At 48.1% G+C, this 18,820-nt stretch overlaps 1 protein-coding gene across 1 annotated transcript in view; it reads left to right on the top strand.

Annotated features, from left to right (window-relative positions):
* The window catches only part of EPG5 (ectopic P-granules 5 autophagy tethering factor), a 595,944-nt gene that overhangs the window by 496,450 nt on the left and 80,674 nt on the right, over positions 1–18,820 (top strand). The window contains exon 37 of the mRNA XM_085629140.1: positions 9,116–9,301. Within this exon, the coding sequence (XP_085485266.1) occupies positions 9,116–9,301 (186 nt within the window). The remainder of the gene's footprint in view (positions 1–9,115; positions 9,302–18,820) is intronic.

Raw genomic sequence — 18,820 nt, 5'->3', positions numbered from 1 at the left:
AGGAACTACTGAACGGATTTACACCATTTAAGCAAAAGGCACATGCCTGACCTGAGGACTACCTCTTTGCCAAATTTCAAGTAATTCTGTTCAGCCGTTCGGGCTGTACCTTCGACTAAAGGTCCTATGGGAAAATGCATGGGGAAAACGCGTTTTGGGACCCCCCTTTTTTCTCAGCCCCCGCTTGACGAATCACCCCGAGACTTTCAGGGTAGGAGCGGAGTGGAGCGCCCCATTAGTTTTGAAAATTTCACGAAAATAAGTCAACCGGCGCCAAAGTTATTCAAAATTGAATTTTCAGATTTCCTATGGGGACTAGGTCCTAACTATAACTATCTACCGGCGGACGCCAGTAGATAATTATATATATATATATATATATATATCCAACTTAACAGGTTACCCATTCGAAGCACTGCCACAGGAAGTTCAGTGAGCTCTTCAATTTATTGACACCCTGCCTGCAGGCGCTATACCAGGGACAACCATCGAAAGTAAAAATGCCAGACGCGTTTCAGGAGTTCAGTTTTCCCTTCTTCAGTGGCGTAGGTTTCAGAGGAATGAAAGCACCATCATTGCACACGCTGTAATTGTAGACACCTGCCTCTGTGGGCGTGGCCATGAACTCGCACGGCCTTGTGGATGCCGTAGTGTACAGGTCAGTATTCCCCAAGTGGGTGTGCAGTCATGCCAAAAATAAAAACAATGTTCCCCAGTGGGTCGATGCTGTGTCCTGGTGAGAGCCTGCCCCACTTTCCAGGTGTCAACTCGAGCATTGAGCTGGCGTCACCCTGCAATATCGCCAGCTCCTTCCTACCATGATGCCGGCACCGCCGTGGTGCAAGCAAGGACCCGCAAAGCGATGGGCAGCTCTTCACGGCCGGGACAGCCGTAATAAATCCAACTTAACAGGTTACCCAAACGAAGCACTGCCACAGGAAGTTCAGTGAGCTCTTCAATTTATTGACACCCTGCCTGCAGGCGCTATACCAGGGACAACCATCGAAAGTAAAAATGCCAGACGCGTTTCAGGAGTTCAGTTTTCCCTTCTTCAGTGGCGTAGGTTTCAGAGGAATGAAAGCACCATCATTGCACACGCTGTAATTGTAGACACCTGCCTCTGTGGGCGTGGCCATGAACTCGCACGGCCTTGTGGATGCCGTAGTGTACAGGTCAGTATTCCACAAGTGGGTGTGCAGTCATGCCAAAAATAAAAACAATGTTCCCCAGTGGGTCGATGCTGTGTCCTGGTGAGAGCCTGCCCCGCTTTCCAGGTGTCAACTCGAGCATTGAGCTGGCGTCACCCTGCAATATCGCCAGCTATATTTGTAATATATGTATAGCTAAAATTTAATGGAAGAAGACATGGGCAAATAAGTGTCTAAATACAGTATTAGCATCAGCAGAGGATTGCGGTCGCGTGAGTTATAGTTGCCTGCAGTAACTATAACGGGGGAATTTCATGGGTTTTTTATGAGTGAAATGTCCAGCTAACTATAACATGTGTGAAACCTATGGTTTTTTAAGTGAATATATATATATTTGAGACCAAGTCCCCTCTGATGAAAGGATTAGGCACACGCACAGGCTTTCAGGTAATCGGCAGCTTTATTGACCGGGCATGATGCATTTCGGAGGGAGTTCCTTCTTCTGATGCCCCTTCCAACAACAGGTGCTGTCAGTGTCCAGATTTATGTAGCGCCAGCTTCGCTCCGATAGGCGAGCTGAGCGTGGTGGGAGTGGCATGGATTGAGGCATCCAGGGTAAGTAACTTCCCCAAGTGGGTGGCGACCTCGTTCCTGCCAGAATCACCACTGCTTCGCGCACAATACTACCTTTCCCAGAAGCCTTCATCCTGCCGCCATTCCAGCCCTCGAAAGATCCCGGCATGGATTGAGTAATCAAAGTCCGCCCCAACAAGTGTTGCTGGATGCAGGAATGGCGGCGGTGCAGCAGTTTTCCAAAGTTTTTGAAAATCACCAAAGCTGCCACTTATTCTGCTGCGCTGCTGTAGGATGTAAGTCAACCGGCGCCAAAGTTATTCAAAATAGAATTTTCAGATTTCCTATGGGAACTAGGTCCTAACTATAACTATCTACTGGCGACCGCCAGTAGATAATTAATTATATATATATATATATATATATATATATATATATATATATATATATATATATATATTTTTCTCAATGTGGTTTACTGTCGGATCGCTCAGCAGCGGGTGCAGGCGTTAGGCCAAACCAAAGGCCAAAATCAATTTTGCAACAAAGGACGCCGCACTCTGGAACTTGTATTATCTAGATTTTATTGTACAGAGCCCAGTCTGTCACACCGACGCGTTTCGGCCTAGACGGCCTTTCTCACGGTAGGCGGCACTACTTTTTGCTTCTGTTTTACTACATTTCCTGTCATTACATCATCCCATTGACTTCTGGGATTTGTAGTTTCATTATTATTCCATACAGATCACCTTGTGACAGATACGTTATTTTCTATATATAAAACACAGTGATGTTTATATTTCACAATTACCGGTCAGATTTCACTGGCATTATATCCCAATTACACAGATACTTGGTAACGATGTTATAGGGCAATAATTAGTGTAATTCGCCCATGGTTCATGTGTATGAAACAAAACCTATATGTATAGTACACTTGTAATATTCATAACCATCCTGTGTATTTTGGGATTTGCCTTTATCAGTTTAACAGTGACGGGTATGGTACCCTAAATGCTGTTTGATTGTTCTATCTGTTGGCCATCATGGTTGAGCGAAGGTCTGTTTACACAGTTCGTACTATGGAATTTTGTGATTACGAGAGTGGCAGTTACAAAGATCAGTTCAAAGTGTTCTTTATAAGTGAACATAAAGTTCTTCGTCCACGTTCATTCCCTTCGGATCTTTTGTCCGCAGTCTAATGATGTATTTAGACTCCAATTGTCTAAGTTTCTTCATTCGATCTCCCATCCTTTCCTCGTGTTCTACTGTAGCTATAGCAAAAAAGCTCATGTTGCGCCAGTCCCCACCCTGGCAAGTGAGTAGATGTTTGTCAGTTACATATGTTAGATCTTCGTTTTTCACTGCCCTGATGTGCTCTAGGATCCTTTTCTTCCACATGCAGATGGTGCTGCCTATGTACATCATGCCACAGTTGCATTGTATGGCGTAGATTACATATTTTGTTGAGCATGTTATTTTCTGATTGATTTGAATGTTTCTTCCTTCTGGGTCTCTTATATTTTTCTTGTTAACACCAATCTTGCAGGCTTTGCAATTGTTACATCTTTTGAACCCATTTTGTTGTTGTTCCAACCAGTTTTTTGTTATTTTGTCTTTTGATGGAAAAAGGCTCTGAACTATTGCATCTTTGATCGAGGGAGCCTTTCTGAAGGTGATTTGCGGTTTCATACCAATAATTTTGACCAGGTCTTGGTCCTGTTGCAACAGTGGCCAGTATTTTTGAACACTTTGTCTGATTTTGTGTGCCTCTTTGCTAAATGTCTATATCATTCTGGGTGCTGGTTGTTTTATTTCTTTGATCATATCACTTTTTTGTGTAGATTTTTTTACCAAGATTTCAGTTTGTGTCATCTCTTCAATTTTCTTCATGCTTTTGTTGAGGTCGCGTTCTCTGTATCCTCTTTTTCTTAATCTGTTCGCACTCTTTTGGATTTCATTTTTCACATCTTCATTTTTCGAGCAGTTCCTGCTCATCCTAATGAATTCCCTGAAGGGGATGCTCCTTATTAGGGGCTTGGAATGGAAGCTTTCAGCGTGGAGAATACTGTTTGTTGCAGTTTTCTTCCTATATGGTGTTGTTTGTATTTGCCCTTTATCAATATAGACTGAGATGTCCAAAAAGTATATTTTGTGACGGCTGACATTACAGGTAAAGGAGAGTCCAATTTCATTTTTATTGAGTGATTCAAAATATTTCATAAACTCATCCTTGTTCCCATTCCAGATTAGGAACAAATCATCTATATATCGTGACCAGAGTATTATCTTTTCCAAGGTCTTGCTGTTATTTGGGCCCCAGGCTATTTCCTTCTCCCACCAACCCATAGTCATGTTTGCATAGTTGGGGGAGAAGGAACTGCCCATGGCACAGCCACATAATTGATGGTATATCTCATGGTCGAAAAAGAAGATGTTGTTTAGGCACATCTGTATCATTGTAAGTAACATCGCAGAGTGTTCCAGTTCACTTACTTTTCTCTGTTTCAAGAAATATGCACAGTCGTTTAGTCCCACTGAGTGTTCAATAGATGTATAAAGAGAGACCACATCGATCGTGATCATCAAATAGGACGGGTTCCATGTTGTGTTCGAGAGTACCTGAAGAAAATCTCCTGTGTCTTGAATATATGAGTTCAAATTTCTGACCATTGGGGCAAGATAGTGGTCTACATAAGAAGAGAGGTTTTCATACAAAGAGTTGCACGATGACACGATAGGTCTGCCGGGAGGGTCAATCAGAGTCATGTGAACCTTCGGCAGAAAATGTATTGTGGGGATTGTTGGGTTCTCTTTGAAGAGGAATTTACGCTTTTAGACATCAATTAGCTTTTGTTCATGCCACTCATCTAGATGTTTTTGAATTTCATCAATCATTTTGTAGCTTGGATTGGTGGTTAGTTTTCTATATTTGTCCAGATCGTGTAGTTGCCGATATTCCTCTTTTTTGTAGTCACACGTATTTTGGATTACAATATTTCCGCCCTTGTCTGACGGGCTTAATGATTATGTTTGTGTTGTTAGCCAATGATTGAATTGCTTGGTTTTTACTTTGTGATGTATTCTCTCTTGATTTAGTATTTCTTAATTTTTCCATTTTATCGATTTCATTCATTATTGCTTCTGAAAAGGAGTCGATTTTATTGCGTGGAGATAACTGAGGGCAGTATTTTAATTTGTTCTTCAGGCCACTGCTTTCATGTTGTTTTGTATTGATTTGAAGATTTTGAAGTATTTCAATCTCTGTGGTTTCATCACTTTCCAAATCATTGGCTAAATCGTATAAAGTTTTAAGGTGAGGTATTTCTTCTATTGTTAATGATGCATCGTTATTGATTTGGCAACTTGATCTGTCTTGAGCGTTTTGCAAATGGTTGCTTGGCGCATATTTGTTGGCATGGACTTTGGCTAGTTTTAGTTTGCGCACATACTTGTACATATCGATTTTGGTGTTGATGTAATTGAAATGCTTTTGAAGACAGAAGGAAAGGCCTATATTTAATATCTGACATTCTATTTTCGTAGGAGTATAATCAGGTAGGTTGATTACTAGATTCTCAGAGTTTAATTCCTCTTGGTTCAGTTCCTGAGTGGGTACTGCCTTTTTGTGCTTGGATCTTCTGGTTTTCCAGAGGCTTCTGAAGACTTTGTAGTGCCTCTTCCAAACCCTCTGCCCTGTCCCTGGTTCCGTGATAGATTTTGGTCCAGGTTGACAAGGCGCATCTCTTCTAAAAAAGTGATCGTGCTAGGTATGTTTTTGCTGGTTGTGGCCTCATTTTCACTTCCACTAATGTCCGATTCACTTCCTAGTTCCCCTGTTGTTTGTGGTGGTTTTTTAACATAATTGATTTTCAGTGCATCAAATCTTTTGGCGAATGTTAGTATTTGGCCATGTTTGTAATCCGCTTCATCCCTTGCGAATTTCCTTTGTTTGCGCCGTTGAATTTCGTCTTCATATTTTTCGAGACGATCCTCCATTTCTTTGCGCAATTTATCAAACTCCTCTTTTTCCTTTTGGGAAATTTTTGCTTCTAGGTCCGTAATCAAAGTATGTATATCCTCCAAGTCTTTTTCTGCATATTTTATTAAAATCCGCATCATGTTTTGACTGCATGCCATATTATTAGCGCCCCACTCTTCTAGCATGTCTGTTCTCGTATCAGGGTGTGTCGGCATCGTGAATATCCTTAGTCCACGTGGCACTCTTTCAACCTCCAGGTATTTTTGTAGGGCAAGTGCTTCCCTTCAATCGCGCATTGCTCTCTGCCTCATCCTCCAGTGCTCAACTCAGCGTGGGTTCCAGTGTTTGCTCAGCGTCTCTCGGCGTCTATCTCGATCGGGCGCTTCCGGCTTAGATTCAGTTTTCCTCAATGTGGTTTACTGCCGGATCGCTCAGCAGCGAGTGCAGGCGTTGGGCCAAACCAAAGGCCAAAATCAATTTTGCAACAAAGGACGCCGCACTCTGGAACTTGTATTTTCTAGATTTGATTGTACAGAGCGCAGTCTGTCACACCGACGCGTTTCGGCTTAGACGGCCTTTTTCACGGTAGGTGGCACTACTTTTTGCTTCTGTTTTATTACATTTCCTGTCATTACGTCATCCCATTGACTTCTGGGATTTGTAGTTTCATTATTATTCCATACAGATCACCTTGTGACAGATACGTTATTTTCTATATATAAAACACAGTGATGTTTATATTTCACAATTACCGGTCAGATTTCACTGGCATTATATCCCAATTACACAGATACTTGGTAACGATGTTATAGGGCAATAATTAGTGTAATTCGCCCATGGTTCATGTGTATGAAACAAAACCTATATGTATAGTACACTTGTAATATTCATAACCATCCTGTGTATTTTGGGATTTGCCTTTATCAGTTTAACAGTGACGGGTATGGTACCCTAAATGCTGTTTGATTGTTCTATCTGTTGGCCATCATGGTTGAGCGAAAGTCTGTTTACACAGTTCGTACTATGGAATTTTGTGATTACGAGAGTGGCAGTTACAAAGATCAGTTCAAAGTGTTCTTTATAAGTGAACATAAAGTTCTTCGTCCACGTTCATTCCCTTCGGATCTTTTGTCCGCAGTCTAATGATGTATTTAGACTCCAATTGTCTAAGTTTCTTCATTCGATCTCCCATCCTTTCCTCGTGTTCTACTGTAGCTATAGCAAAAAAGCTCATGTTGCGCCAGTCCCCACCCTGGCAAGTGAGTAGATGTTTGTCAGTTACATATGTTAGATCTTCGTTTTTCACTGCCCTGATGTGCTCTAGGATCCTTTTCTTCCACATGCAGATGGTGCTGCCTATGTACATCATGCCACAGTTGCATTGTATGGCGTAGATTACATATTTTGTTGAGCATGTTATTTTCTGATTGATTTGAATGTTTCTTCCTTCTGGGTCTCTTATATTTTTCTTGTTAACACCAATCTTGCAGGCTTTGCAATTGTTACATCTTTTGAACCCATTTTGTTGTTGTTCCAACCAGTTTTTTGTTATTTTGTCTTTTGATGGAAAAAGGCTCTGAACTATTGCATCTTTGATCGAGGGAGCCTTTCTGAAGGTGATTTGCGGTTTCTTACCAATAATTTTGACCAGGTCTTGGTCCTGTTGCAACAGTGGCCAGTATTTTTGAACACTTTGTCTGATTTTGTGTGCCTCTTTGCTAAATGTCTATATCATTCTGGGTGCTGGTTGTTTTATTTCTTTGATCATATCACTTTTTTGTGTAGATTTTTTTACCAAGATTTCAGTTTGTGTCATCTCTTCAATTTTCTTCATGCTTTTGTTGAGGTCGCGTTCTCTGTATCCTCTTTTTCTTAATCTGTTCGCACTCTTTTGGATTTCATTTTTCACATCTTCACAGTTCGTACTATGGAATTTGTGGTATATATATATATATCTATATTTTATATATTATCTACTGGCGGTCGCCAGTAGATAGTTATAGTTAGGACCGTGTTTCCATAGGAAATCCGCAACATTCTATTTGGAATAACTTTGGCGCCGGTTGACGAATCCTCGCGAAATTTTCAAAATAGGTGGGGTGCTCCGCTCAGCTCCTACCCTGAAAGTCTCGGGATTCGTCAAGCGGGAGCTGAGAAAAAAGGGGGGTCCCAAAACGCGTTTTCCCCATGCATTTTCCCATAGGACCTTAAGTCGAAGGTACAGCCCGAACGGCTGAACAGAATTACTTGAAATTTGGCAAAGAGGTAGTCCTCAGGTCAGGCATGTGCCTTTTGCATATATGGTGTCAATCTGTTCAGTAGTTCCTGAGAAAATTGCAGTTAAATGTACAAAAATATCTATAAGCGCGCACCGTGCGCGCACCGTGCGCGCACGGTGCGCGCACCATAACGTGCGCGAGCGTAATTCTGATTGGTGGGTACATGTCAGTCAACATTCGAATCGGTCAAAATCAGGAAGTGTCGGCCGCCATTTTGTGTGTGACAGTGAAAAAGAAAGGTGGAGAACGTGAAAAGGGGGCAGGGTAGAGAGTTCCTGACCCCCTAGCCTTTGTCAGGGGGTCCCTGAAGGACCCCGAAGGGTGAAAAAAACATTTTATTTTTTTTCAAAAAAGCGTGGGGTGCGCGCACGGTGAAAAACCCTTTAAAAAAAAGAAAAAAACATTTTAAACGAGCCATTCCATATTACAGGATACAGTCAATCTATAACTATATACATAGGTAGCTTATTGTGAAATAAATATATAAAAAATATAATAATACATACATAACTTAGCATTTAAAAAACCTTGCAAATTCACTTGAAAAACCACAGGTTTCACACACGTTATAGTTAGGAATTAGCATTTAAAAAACCTTGCAAATTGACTTAAAAAACAATAGGTTTCACACATGTTATAGTTAGCTGGACATTTCACTCGTAAAAAACCATTGAAATTCCCCCGTTATAGTTAGTTCAGATAACTACAACTCGCGCGACCGCCACTCTATCACAAGGATGATGTCATCAGTGATGTCATGAGTGATGCCACTGACCATGTCATGAGTGATGTAATATGTGACGTCATGAGCAGTGGATTGCGGGCGCGCAAGTTATAGTAATGTCCAGCTAACTATAACATGTGTGAAACCTATGGTTTTTTAAGTGAATATATATATATATATATATATCTTGTGTTATTCCTATTAATCCATATAGTAAATTTGCCTGAATCTTTTATTTGTAAAAACATTTGAGTAGGTAACATGCCTCCTCAAATTGAAATCTATAAGCTTGATTTTAGGAGTGAGAAATACATTTCAAATTGTTGCAGTTACCAGAAAGCAATTGTGTTCACAAAAGTAGTAGTATATTACCTGCATTGACCATTCTAACCCATGCATTTTCTCTTAGGTTGAGCGAGGCAGTCCAAAAAGTTGCTTTCTTTTCTTGGGTTCCATCTTGTGCAGAGTCAACTGGCTTAGTGTGCTCTCAGATGCCTGGAATCCTACACCATCTCCAGAAACACACAATATGATCAACTGCTTGCTTTTCATGATGGTCTTCCTGGCTAAAGAAGAACAACTCATAAGTGAACCAGTGAGTTAACATTATTTCCATATGTGTTTGATTAAGTTTTTGATAAATTATAACTTTTATGATTTTGTCCTGAAAACCCTTAATCCTAACTTTTAAGTCTATGACTAAAGTGCCCTTACTGTATTACCGTATCTCTGCCATATGCAGATACGTAATTGCCTACGAATTTAGGGTTGAGATTATGAAGAGATGTTTTTCACTGCAGAATGTTTCCTTGCATTGTAAGGATACATTTTCTGCCACTAGTTCTGTGCTTGTCCAACCCCTCTTCTATGGCTCATCTGAAATGTATTGGTACCATGTAGAAGAGTTTTTTCTAACAAACAAAACCAGGCAGACACTCATAGACATCTTTAAGACTTAGCACAGGTTACGCCGAATCCATTACCAAGTCAATGAGCAGCAGCTGTAGTAACAGACTGTATTTGTTATGTGTATAGATCCCAAGCAGTGTTTTTTGAATTCCTAATGCTGTTGATTGATGGAAAACTTGAGGATTGGCTAACATAGACAAGAGGTGCTGGCTAGGCTTTATCTAATTGACCTTGTTGAATGTTCTGTCCAGTATGACTGTGATTGACTATCTGATAGAGACTTCTAGCTGTAGATTCCCCACCTTAGAATTATCCCTTCAGACTGGATCCGGAAACTTTGTTGTGAGCAGCACCCCTGTTGCGTTGTCCAGCTCCTCGTGTCAGCGGCATCTGAAAGAAACACGTTAGTTAGATTCCTCACCTTAGAATATCCCCAGGCGTCAGGCTGGATCCTGAAAGATTTTTTGTCAGCAATACCCTTGCGCGCCGCTAGGCGTCGTCTGCGGCTCCGCGTCTGTCGTCGGCGTCGTGATCACCGGGATGACGTCGTCGGAGTACTTTGACGCCGCCCTCGCGCTCTGATGTCAGTTCTTCTTTTTTTCCGCGCCAGTATGCGCCGATCCGGGAAGAGCATACCCTTTTAGTCACTTTTTGACTAAACTTTTTGAACTCTTTTGGTTCCATTTCCAGTCGACCTCGACTCTGGTGCCGGTAGGGATGCCTGGATTCAAACCGTGCGACGCCTGTTACCGCCTGATGTCGGTCACGGACCATCACAGCCGGTGTCTCTACTGCCTTGGGGCCGACCATGATGCCGAGTCGTGCCTCGATTGCCGGGCCTTGACCTCGAAGGCTAGGCGGGAGCGGTCCCGCAAGCTGCTCGAAATCCGGCAGTTGGCTCTGCGCCCCTGGAGGTCCCGGTCGAGGAGGAGGTTGAGGAACCGGTCGCGGAGCCGCAGTCATCACCGTTCATCGGGGTCAAAGTCCTCGTATTCCGGTAAGTCGAGGCGCAGCAAGAAGTCGAAGAGTCGCTCTTCCGACTCCCCTCGCTGGTTGCGCGACTCGGCTAAGGGTTTGGGTGGCACCACCCGCACGGCTCTGTCGGACCCGCTGGAGTCGCGTCCGACCCCATACCCTCCAGTCCCTGGGTCTGACGCGACTCCGGCGTAGATCAGAGACTTCCTCGTGGCCATGAGGTGTCTGGCTCCGCCGTCGAGGCCTGCCGGCGCGCCTTCAGGCCCCGCAGGCTCGACTGGGAGGCCTAGCGAGCCGGTGGCTCTGGCCCCGATGCCGTCGTCAACTTTGGTCCCGACGCTGCAAGCTCCCGCGGCATCCAGGCCTGGATCCCGGTCGGCGCCGGTCGACCTTACGACCCCTCCGCCGGCGCAGACCCCTCCGGTGCCGCCCCCGGCGCCACCTTCGGACGACGCCGTCCCCAGTTTTAGTCCCGGTCTGGGCCTGGCGTCGTAACGGCGCCGATGGATGACAGGTTCATCTTCCGCCCGGCTCCGATCATTCCACCTGTATACCAGGAGTCGGATGACGGGGACAACTGGGAGGGGTCTGAGGACCCTCTGGCACAGCAGTGCCAGTTATCTCAGGACTGGGCAGAAGAACTGGGGGATGCAAGTGGTCTTGACACCTGCCCTGACACTGGCTTCATCTCTCCTCCCTCCGTGGCTACGCAGTAGGGTGCTACATATTCTGTGGTGCTGCGCAAGGTGGCCGAAGCCCTTGGCTGGAGCTCCCTGCTGTGGCCATGAGGACTAATCTCCTCACTGAAATGCTTCAACCGCCAGTAAGCTCCTCGGAGCCTCTGCTGCAGTTCAATGAAGCACTGACCGACGTTCTGATGGGCACCTGGTATAAGCCCTCCACAGTCCCTCCTGTGGACTGGAACGTGGCCTGGTGCCACCGCTCTGCACCGGGCGACCCCAGTTTTCTGTCGGTTCACCCCATGCCCGAGAGCCTGGTTATCCAGGCCTCTACCTCCCAGACAGCCTTCCCGTCCGCTCCCCCGGATTGGGAATCCAAAAGGTTGGAACAGTTTGGGAAGAAGCTGTTCTCCTCCCTTAGTTTGGGGTTGCGGTCTATCAACACCGCAAGCCTTTTGGACCGTACACTCACTCCTTGTGGGATACGGTGGTGGACGTGCTGCCTCAGTGTCCGGAGGAGACACGGCTCGCCCAGGCTCTTGCCAAGGGGCGGGTTGCGGCACGGTATTCAATCTGATGTGGACCGGACACAACGGACTCGCTAGGCAGGGCAATTGCGACCACGGTGGCGATTCGTCGCCACGCCCGGCTGAGATCCACGAACTTCTCCGGGGATGTCCAGAGCACCCTCATGCACATGCCATTCGATGGCCGTCGCCTTTTTGGCGACAAAGCAGATAGTGCGCTGGAGCGTTTTAAGGACTCCAGGGCTACGGCCAAGTCCTTGGGCCTCTCTACTTTTCGCCCCTTTCGTGGCCAAGGAAGGGGCGCCCCCTCACATCCGTCTAGCCACAGGCCGCAGAACCAGCCTCAGCACGGTCGCGGACATGGATTCCGCCGAGGCGGAGCAGGGGGACAACGAGCCGGTCCGTCCACATCTGCCCCAGCAGCATCCGCCTCAAAGCCCTCCTAGTCCGAGCTTTCAGGCCCATTCCACACCAGTGGGAATCAGAGATCACCATCACCTGCTCCACTGGCGTACCATCACATCGGACAGCTGGGTGCTGCAAATCGTCCGAAGGGGCTACTCCCTCCCCTTCGAGGTGACCGCTCCAGCCATGCCACCGCAGTACCACCGCATGTCGGGGAGTCACTTGCAACTTCTGCAGGAGGAAGTTAGGGCCCTCTTGGCCAAGGGAGCCATCGAGCACGTTCCTGGCCCAGAAGTAGGTTGGGGTTGTTATTCCCACTACTTTCTGGTTCCCAAGAAGGGCAAAGGGGGCCTACGCCCTATCTTGGACCTCAGGAGCGTCAACGCCTTCCTCCGGAAAGAGACGTTCAAGATGCTCACCTTAGCTCATATTCTGGCTGCCCTAGACCCTGGAGACTGGATGGTAGCGTTGGACTTGCAGGACGCTTATTTCCACATCCCCTTCCTGCCGGCCCACCGGCGTTACCTGCGGTTCATGGTAGGCCACGAGCACTTTCAGTTTACCGTGCTCCCCTTCGGCCTCACCAGTGCCCCTCGGGTGTTCACGAAAGTGATGGCGGTGGTCGCAGCTCACCTGCGCAGATTAGGGGTTCAGTCTTCCCCTATCTCGACGACTGGTTGTTGAAGGCGGGCTCGCCCCAGGCAGTCGTCTCCCACCTCCAGACTACGGCCGACCTCCTGCATTTGCTGGGGTTTTCCATCAATGTACCGAAGTCACATCTGAGTCCCTCCCAGAAGTTCCTCTTCATCGGGGCGGTTCTGGACTCGGCGCAGTTCCGGGTCTATCCTCCGGAACAGCGGGTTCGGGATATTCAGGCTATTATTCTGATCTTTCGGCCTTTATCCCGGGTTTTGGTCAGGTTGGTGCTGCGGCTTCTGGGTTTGATGGCCTCCTGCATCCTGCTGGTACATCACGCCAGGTGGCGGATGCAGGCTCTGCAGTGGGACCTGAAGTTTCAGTGGGCCCAGCATCGGGGCCACCTGTCCGACCATGTCTTGATCTCAGAGGGCACTGCACGACAGTTGCAGTGGTGACTCACGGACCGCGATTCGGTCAGTGGCAGATCCCTCTCCCTTCCCCAACCGGAGCGCACAGTAGTGACGGATGTGTCCCTCCTGGGATGGTGGGGCCACATGGGAGAGACGGAGATCAGAGGCCTCTTGCCTCCGGCGGAGTCCCGGCTCCATATCAACTATTGGAGCTGCGGGCGATCCAGCTTGCACTGAAGGTATTCCTTCCCTCTGTTCGGGGAAGTGTAGTGCAGTTGTTCACGGACAACACCCCCGCCATGTGGTATTGCAACCAACAGGGCGGGGTGGGGTCGTGGAGCCTTTGTCAGGAGGCTCTGCGCCTCTGGACATGGCTGGAACATCAGGGCATCACCCTGGTGGTTCAACACCTGGCGGGCTCTCTGAACGCCAGGGCAGACGAACTCAGCCGCCGGTGCATGATGGATCACGAATGGCGTCTGAAATCGGACGTGGCGCAAGGCCTCTTTCGGCAGTGGGGAGAGCCTTGGTTAGATCTATTCGCCACCGAAGAATACGTGCAATGTCAGCAGTTCTGCGCGTTGGAATTTCCAAGGCGGCACTCGCTCGGAGACGCTTTTCGTCGCGAGTGGATATGCGGTCTGTTGTACGCCTTTCTGCCTATACCACTTCTGCCCAGAGTGCTGAAGAAGATCAGGCGCGACCAGGCTCAAGTCATCCTTGTGGCTCCGGATTGGGCACGAAGATACTGGTATCCCGAGCTACTCAGTCTATCGATCGATCCCCCGATTCGACTGCCTCTTCAGGAGGACCTTCTGTCGCAGCAGCAGGGGACGGTCCTCCACCCGAACCTGCCCAGCCTCCACCTCGATGCGTGGAGATTGAGCGGGGGCAGTTGATGCCATTTGACTTGCCTCCTGAAGTCTGTAATGTTATTCTGGCAGCCAGGCGTCCCTCCACAAAATCGGTATATGCCTGCAGGTGGAACAAATTTGTGGCATGGTGCACAGCAAAGGCTGTGGATCCCCTTTCCGCCCCGCTTTCTGAGGTTTTCCTCTTTCTTCTTTCCCTGGCCCAGCAGGGCTCTGCTCTGGGCACCCTCAAGGGATACCTTTTGGCTATTTCTGCTTTCTTACGGCTTCCTGATCAGCCTTCTCTTTTTAAATCCCCTGTTGTTTCTCGATTCTTTAAGGGCATTACTCACATGTTTCCTCCTGTCCCTTTCGTAATGTAATGCCTCAGTGGGATTTGAATCTAGTGTTGCCCTATCTGATGTGCGCTTCCTTTGAGCCACTTCAGAATTGTCCCCTTCGTTTTCTGACTCTTAAGACTGCTTTCCTGGTTGCCATCACCTCTGCTAGAAGGATGAGTGAGCTCCAGGCTCTATCTTCTAAGCCCCCTTTCCTTTCTGTCCATCTGGACAAAGTTGTTCTCAGGACTCGTCCTTCCTTTCTCCATAAGGTGGTAACTGCCTTTCACATCGGCCAGTCTGTTACACTGCCCATCTTCTTTCCGCCTCCTCATCTCTCGAAAGAGAGAGGCTTCACCGTCTGGTCCCAAAACGGGCGCTGTCCTTCTATCTGGACCACACCAAACAGTTCCGGGTGGATGACCAACTGTTTGTTTTCTACGTGGGCGCTAAGAAGGGCGGGCGGTGCACAAGCGAACCCTCTCTCGGTGGGTCGTTTTGTGTATTAAGGCCTGTTATTCCTTAGCTAAAAAGGAACATCCTGTGGGGCTGAGGGCCCTTTCCACTCGGGCCACAATGGCAAACACTGCCCTGGGCCGGGGAGTCCCCTTGCAGGACATTTGTCAGGCAGCAACGTGGACCTCGCTGCACACGCTTGCCAAACATTATTGCCTGGACAACCAAGTCCGGAGAGACGGCTTCTTTGGCCGTTCCGTTCTCTAGGACAACCTGGTGTGATCTTGGTTCGCAGACCCACCTCCGAGGTTGGTATTGCTGGGGTATCTATTCTAAGGTGAGGAATCTAACTAACGTGTTTCTTTCAGATGAACAAGTTACTTACCTTCGGTAACAATATATCTGTAAGAAACATTAGTTAGTTAGATTCCTCACCGCCCCACCCATCCTCCCCGTTCTGCGAAACGATATCTAGGGTTAAGGTCATCTATTTCAGGGCCCTAGATTCTTGGCATCAGTGTCGGTCTCTTGCATGGCTCTGCGTTCCTGGCGGGGAAAGCTATGTACAAGAACTGACGTCAGCGTACGAGGGCGGCGTCTAAGTACACCGACAACGTCATCCCGGCGATCACGACGCCGACGACAGACGCGGAGCCGCAGACGACGCCTAGCGACGCGCAAGGGTATTGCTGACGAACAATCTTTCCGGATCCAGCCTGACGCCTGGGGATATTCTAAGGTGAGGAATCTAACTAACTCATGTTTCTTACAGATATATCGTTACCGAAGGTAAGTAACTTGTTCGTCCACGCCAGATGTGATATCCACGGTGCCTATAGAGGCGCCACACCAGAATACTGACGTCAGTTCTTTACTTTCTGTGCCAGTCAGCGCAGGAAGAGCTACTCCTTAATCAATTTTTGACTAGCTTTTTTCAACATTTTGTCGAGGTCTTTTGAGGTTTTACCTCCTAGTGTGGCAATATCATAGAAGAAGGCTGGCTTCAAGACCTGCGACCACGATCCAAAGGCCTGCTCTGATTGCCACACCATGAACCCAAAGGCCTTGAGGGAGGAAGCCCTCAAGTCCTGACGGCCCGACGTGAGACACCATGATGATCCAGATTCTGGTCGAGTGGAAGGTTCCAGGAGCCGATATGGAGTCCGACATCATCGTTGCACTCGAGTCGTCAGTCCAATTGGGTAAGTCCCACTACAAGAAGAAGTTGAAGCCTTCTTCGACTTCACCTCGTCTTTCGGCCGATGAGTTGAGGGAGCGCCGACCCTCGAAACCTGGCTCTGCGGTTGGGCCAGTGCCTGGGTCATCTCCGTGCCTCCTCGAATTTTTGGGAGCCGGAGCAACTCCTGTCGACCTACTCTATGAAGATATCCGCCTCATATTTGGGTGTCCTGTTCCCTGCGGTGCACCTTTGGGCCCGTCCGGTTCGAGAGGGGCCCCTACCGATTCCACGCTGGTGACTTTGATTCCAGTGCCAGTTGGGCCTCCAGGATCCGCACACAGATCCGGATCGGCACAGGTCGTGCCATCTCGCTCTTCTAGGGATCTGGTACCAAGGCTGATGCTCCCTGTGCCGCCATCCACATTTATATCCCTGACTCTGATACGGAGCAGGAGGAGCATCGCACAATGCTGACTGGAGCCATGCCTTTCTGCCGGAGCCTGAGCCCTATTCTTATGGGCTAGGACATGAAAAAGAGTGGATCACTGACCCTGAAGAATGCCAGCCATATGATACCAACATGGTCTGGTGTGGGGATTAGTGGACCCAAGCAGAGTGGATACCTCTCCAGATATTGACATGCTTTCTCACCCTACTGTGGCTAGAGATTAAGGACCTTTATTTGTATTGGTGGTTAGAAGGGCAACCGAGGTCCTGGACCTTAGCTTGCCCTTGGTGGCAGTCAAGACTAATGTCCCTTCAGAACTGCTTCCTCCATTTAACAAAGCACTTACTGATATCCTACTTGGGACCTGGTCCAAGCCCAACACAAGGGCTCCTGTGAACAGGACAATCACCCACCGCCCACTGAAGGGGACCACAAATTCCTCACAGCACACCATACCCTGGAGATCTCGGTGGTCTAGGCCTCCACCTCCCACATAAATCCTAGCGCATTCCCAACCGCACCACCAGATCTGGAATCTTAAGAGGCTAGACAACTTCAATCAATCACGGGTTTGTGAAGGGCGGCTACTTACCCGTCTCAAGATGCTGAAGTGGGGTGGGGTGGGGCTGCTGATCCACCTGGGTACGGAGGTTTAGTCGAAGAGTCAAGTCTTGAGGTGCCTCCTGAATGGGTCAACAACACAAATTGCCTGAGGGGAAGGGATCTTCCTCTGCTTTTTGTAACGCCCTGAACGTCTCAGGATCGTTTAACAGACACGATAATGAGGACGCAACCACTTGTGAAGGGTTAGTTATTTTAATGAAGGCAAAAATAATACAAAGAATAAACAAAAGTTATAGTCACTGGAATCCTCCAGGCTAAGTACGTTACCAGCCCACCGCACGGATGGTCCTAACCGTCCTCTGCATATACGCCGATCCCGGCGTATGCCAACAGAGGGCAGAAATGAAATGGCCGACAATGCCAATCGGTAGGCTGTGAGGGGCACGAAGAGTGTTGGGGAGAATCGAGGAGTAAGGGAAACACCCAGCCGGGGTCTCTACCTGAAGGGAGCAGCCGCTCAACCTCTTCCTCAGACTGCACCGGGACGCGGAGTCACCTCCTGGTGATGCGTCACCGATACCCCAATCAAAAAGCAAGAAGACTGAACCGAGAGCAGCCGCTCAATCGATCCTGTGGACTTCCGAGTCTGTAACGCGGCAAACACCTCCTGGTGTGCGTTACAGCTGGCAGTCCCTGTATCTCTGGTCTGGCTGGGAGTTACGACTCCAACCAGCAAAAGCGCCACTGCGCTTTGACTCAGCCGAGTCAAAAAGCGAAGCTCAATGGTTGACCGGTAGAGCTTCCGGGTCCTTCACAGGTGACGATGGGGCAAGACACGGCCCAGGGAGTAACGACTCGACCTACCTCCGTTCTTGCCTTACTGGAGCACCACTCCGGAACACTGCTCTTCACGAAGCAGGTACGTCGGTGTAAACACAATATCCGACAGCGTTGTACCTCCCGGTTCCTCCCTTTATAGGGCGTGTTTTCCTTGAGTTATGTAACAGCTCTCCTGTTTACATAAGGGCGTGTTTTCCTTGAGTTACGTAACAGCTCTCCTGTTTACATAAGGGCGTGTTTTCCTTGAGTTATGTAACAGCTCTCCTGTTTACATAAGGGCGTGTTTTCCTTGAGTTATGTAACAGCTCTCCTGTTTACATAACCTCTCAACCGCTAAGCATCCTGGGAGATGTAGTCCGTTTTCGCTGGTTACCGTTTTCTTCCCCTCGCATGACAGGAATTCTTGACAGTACATCCTCCCTCTCAGCGGCTCCCCACGGGTCCAGCGCTGGCAGGAAAACGCCGATGGAACAAGGAGACCAAGCGCGGAGCATGAACCCCTTCAGCCGGTTCCCATGATTGCTCCTCCGGGCCATAGCCTTTCCACGCAACCAGGTACCACAGCTTCCCCCTGCGCCATTTGGACGCCCGTATGCCCGATACTTCATACTCCACCTCCGACTCCACGCATAATGGCCTAGGTGTCCCAGACGGCTTGGAGGGTGCAGGTTTGAGCAATGATACATGAAAGACAGGGTGTATCCGCAATGACTGGGGCAAGCACACCTTCACGTTCACGGGACCCATACACTTGGCAATTCGATAGGGGCCCATGTACTTGGGATGGAACACGCTGTTCTTTCGAAACCTCATGTTTCTTGTGGATATCCAGACGTAGTCTCCAGTGCGGTACAGTGGCCCGGGCCTTCTCTTCCTGTCTGCCGCAGCCTTG

This window comes from Triturus cristatus, chromosome 2_1 (assembly GCF_964204655.1).
Source record: "Triturus cristatus chromosome 2_1, aTriCri1.1, whole genome shotgun sequence".
NCBI classification, from domain to species: Eukaryota; Metazoa; Chordata; class Amphibia; order Caudata; family Salamandridae; genus Triturus; species Triturus cristatus.
This window is presented reverse-complemented; position numbering and strand designations above follow the sequence as displayed.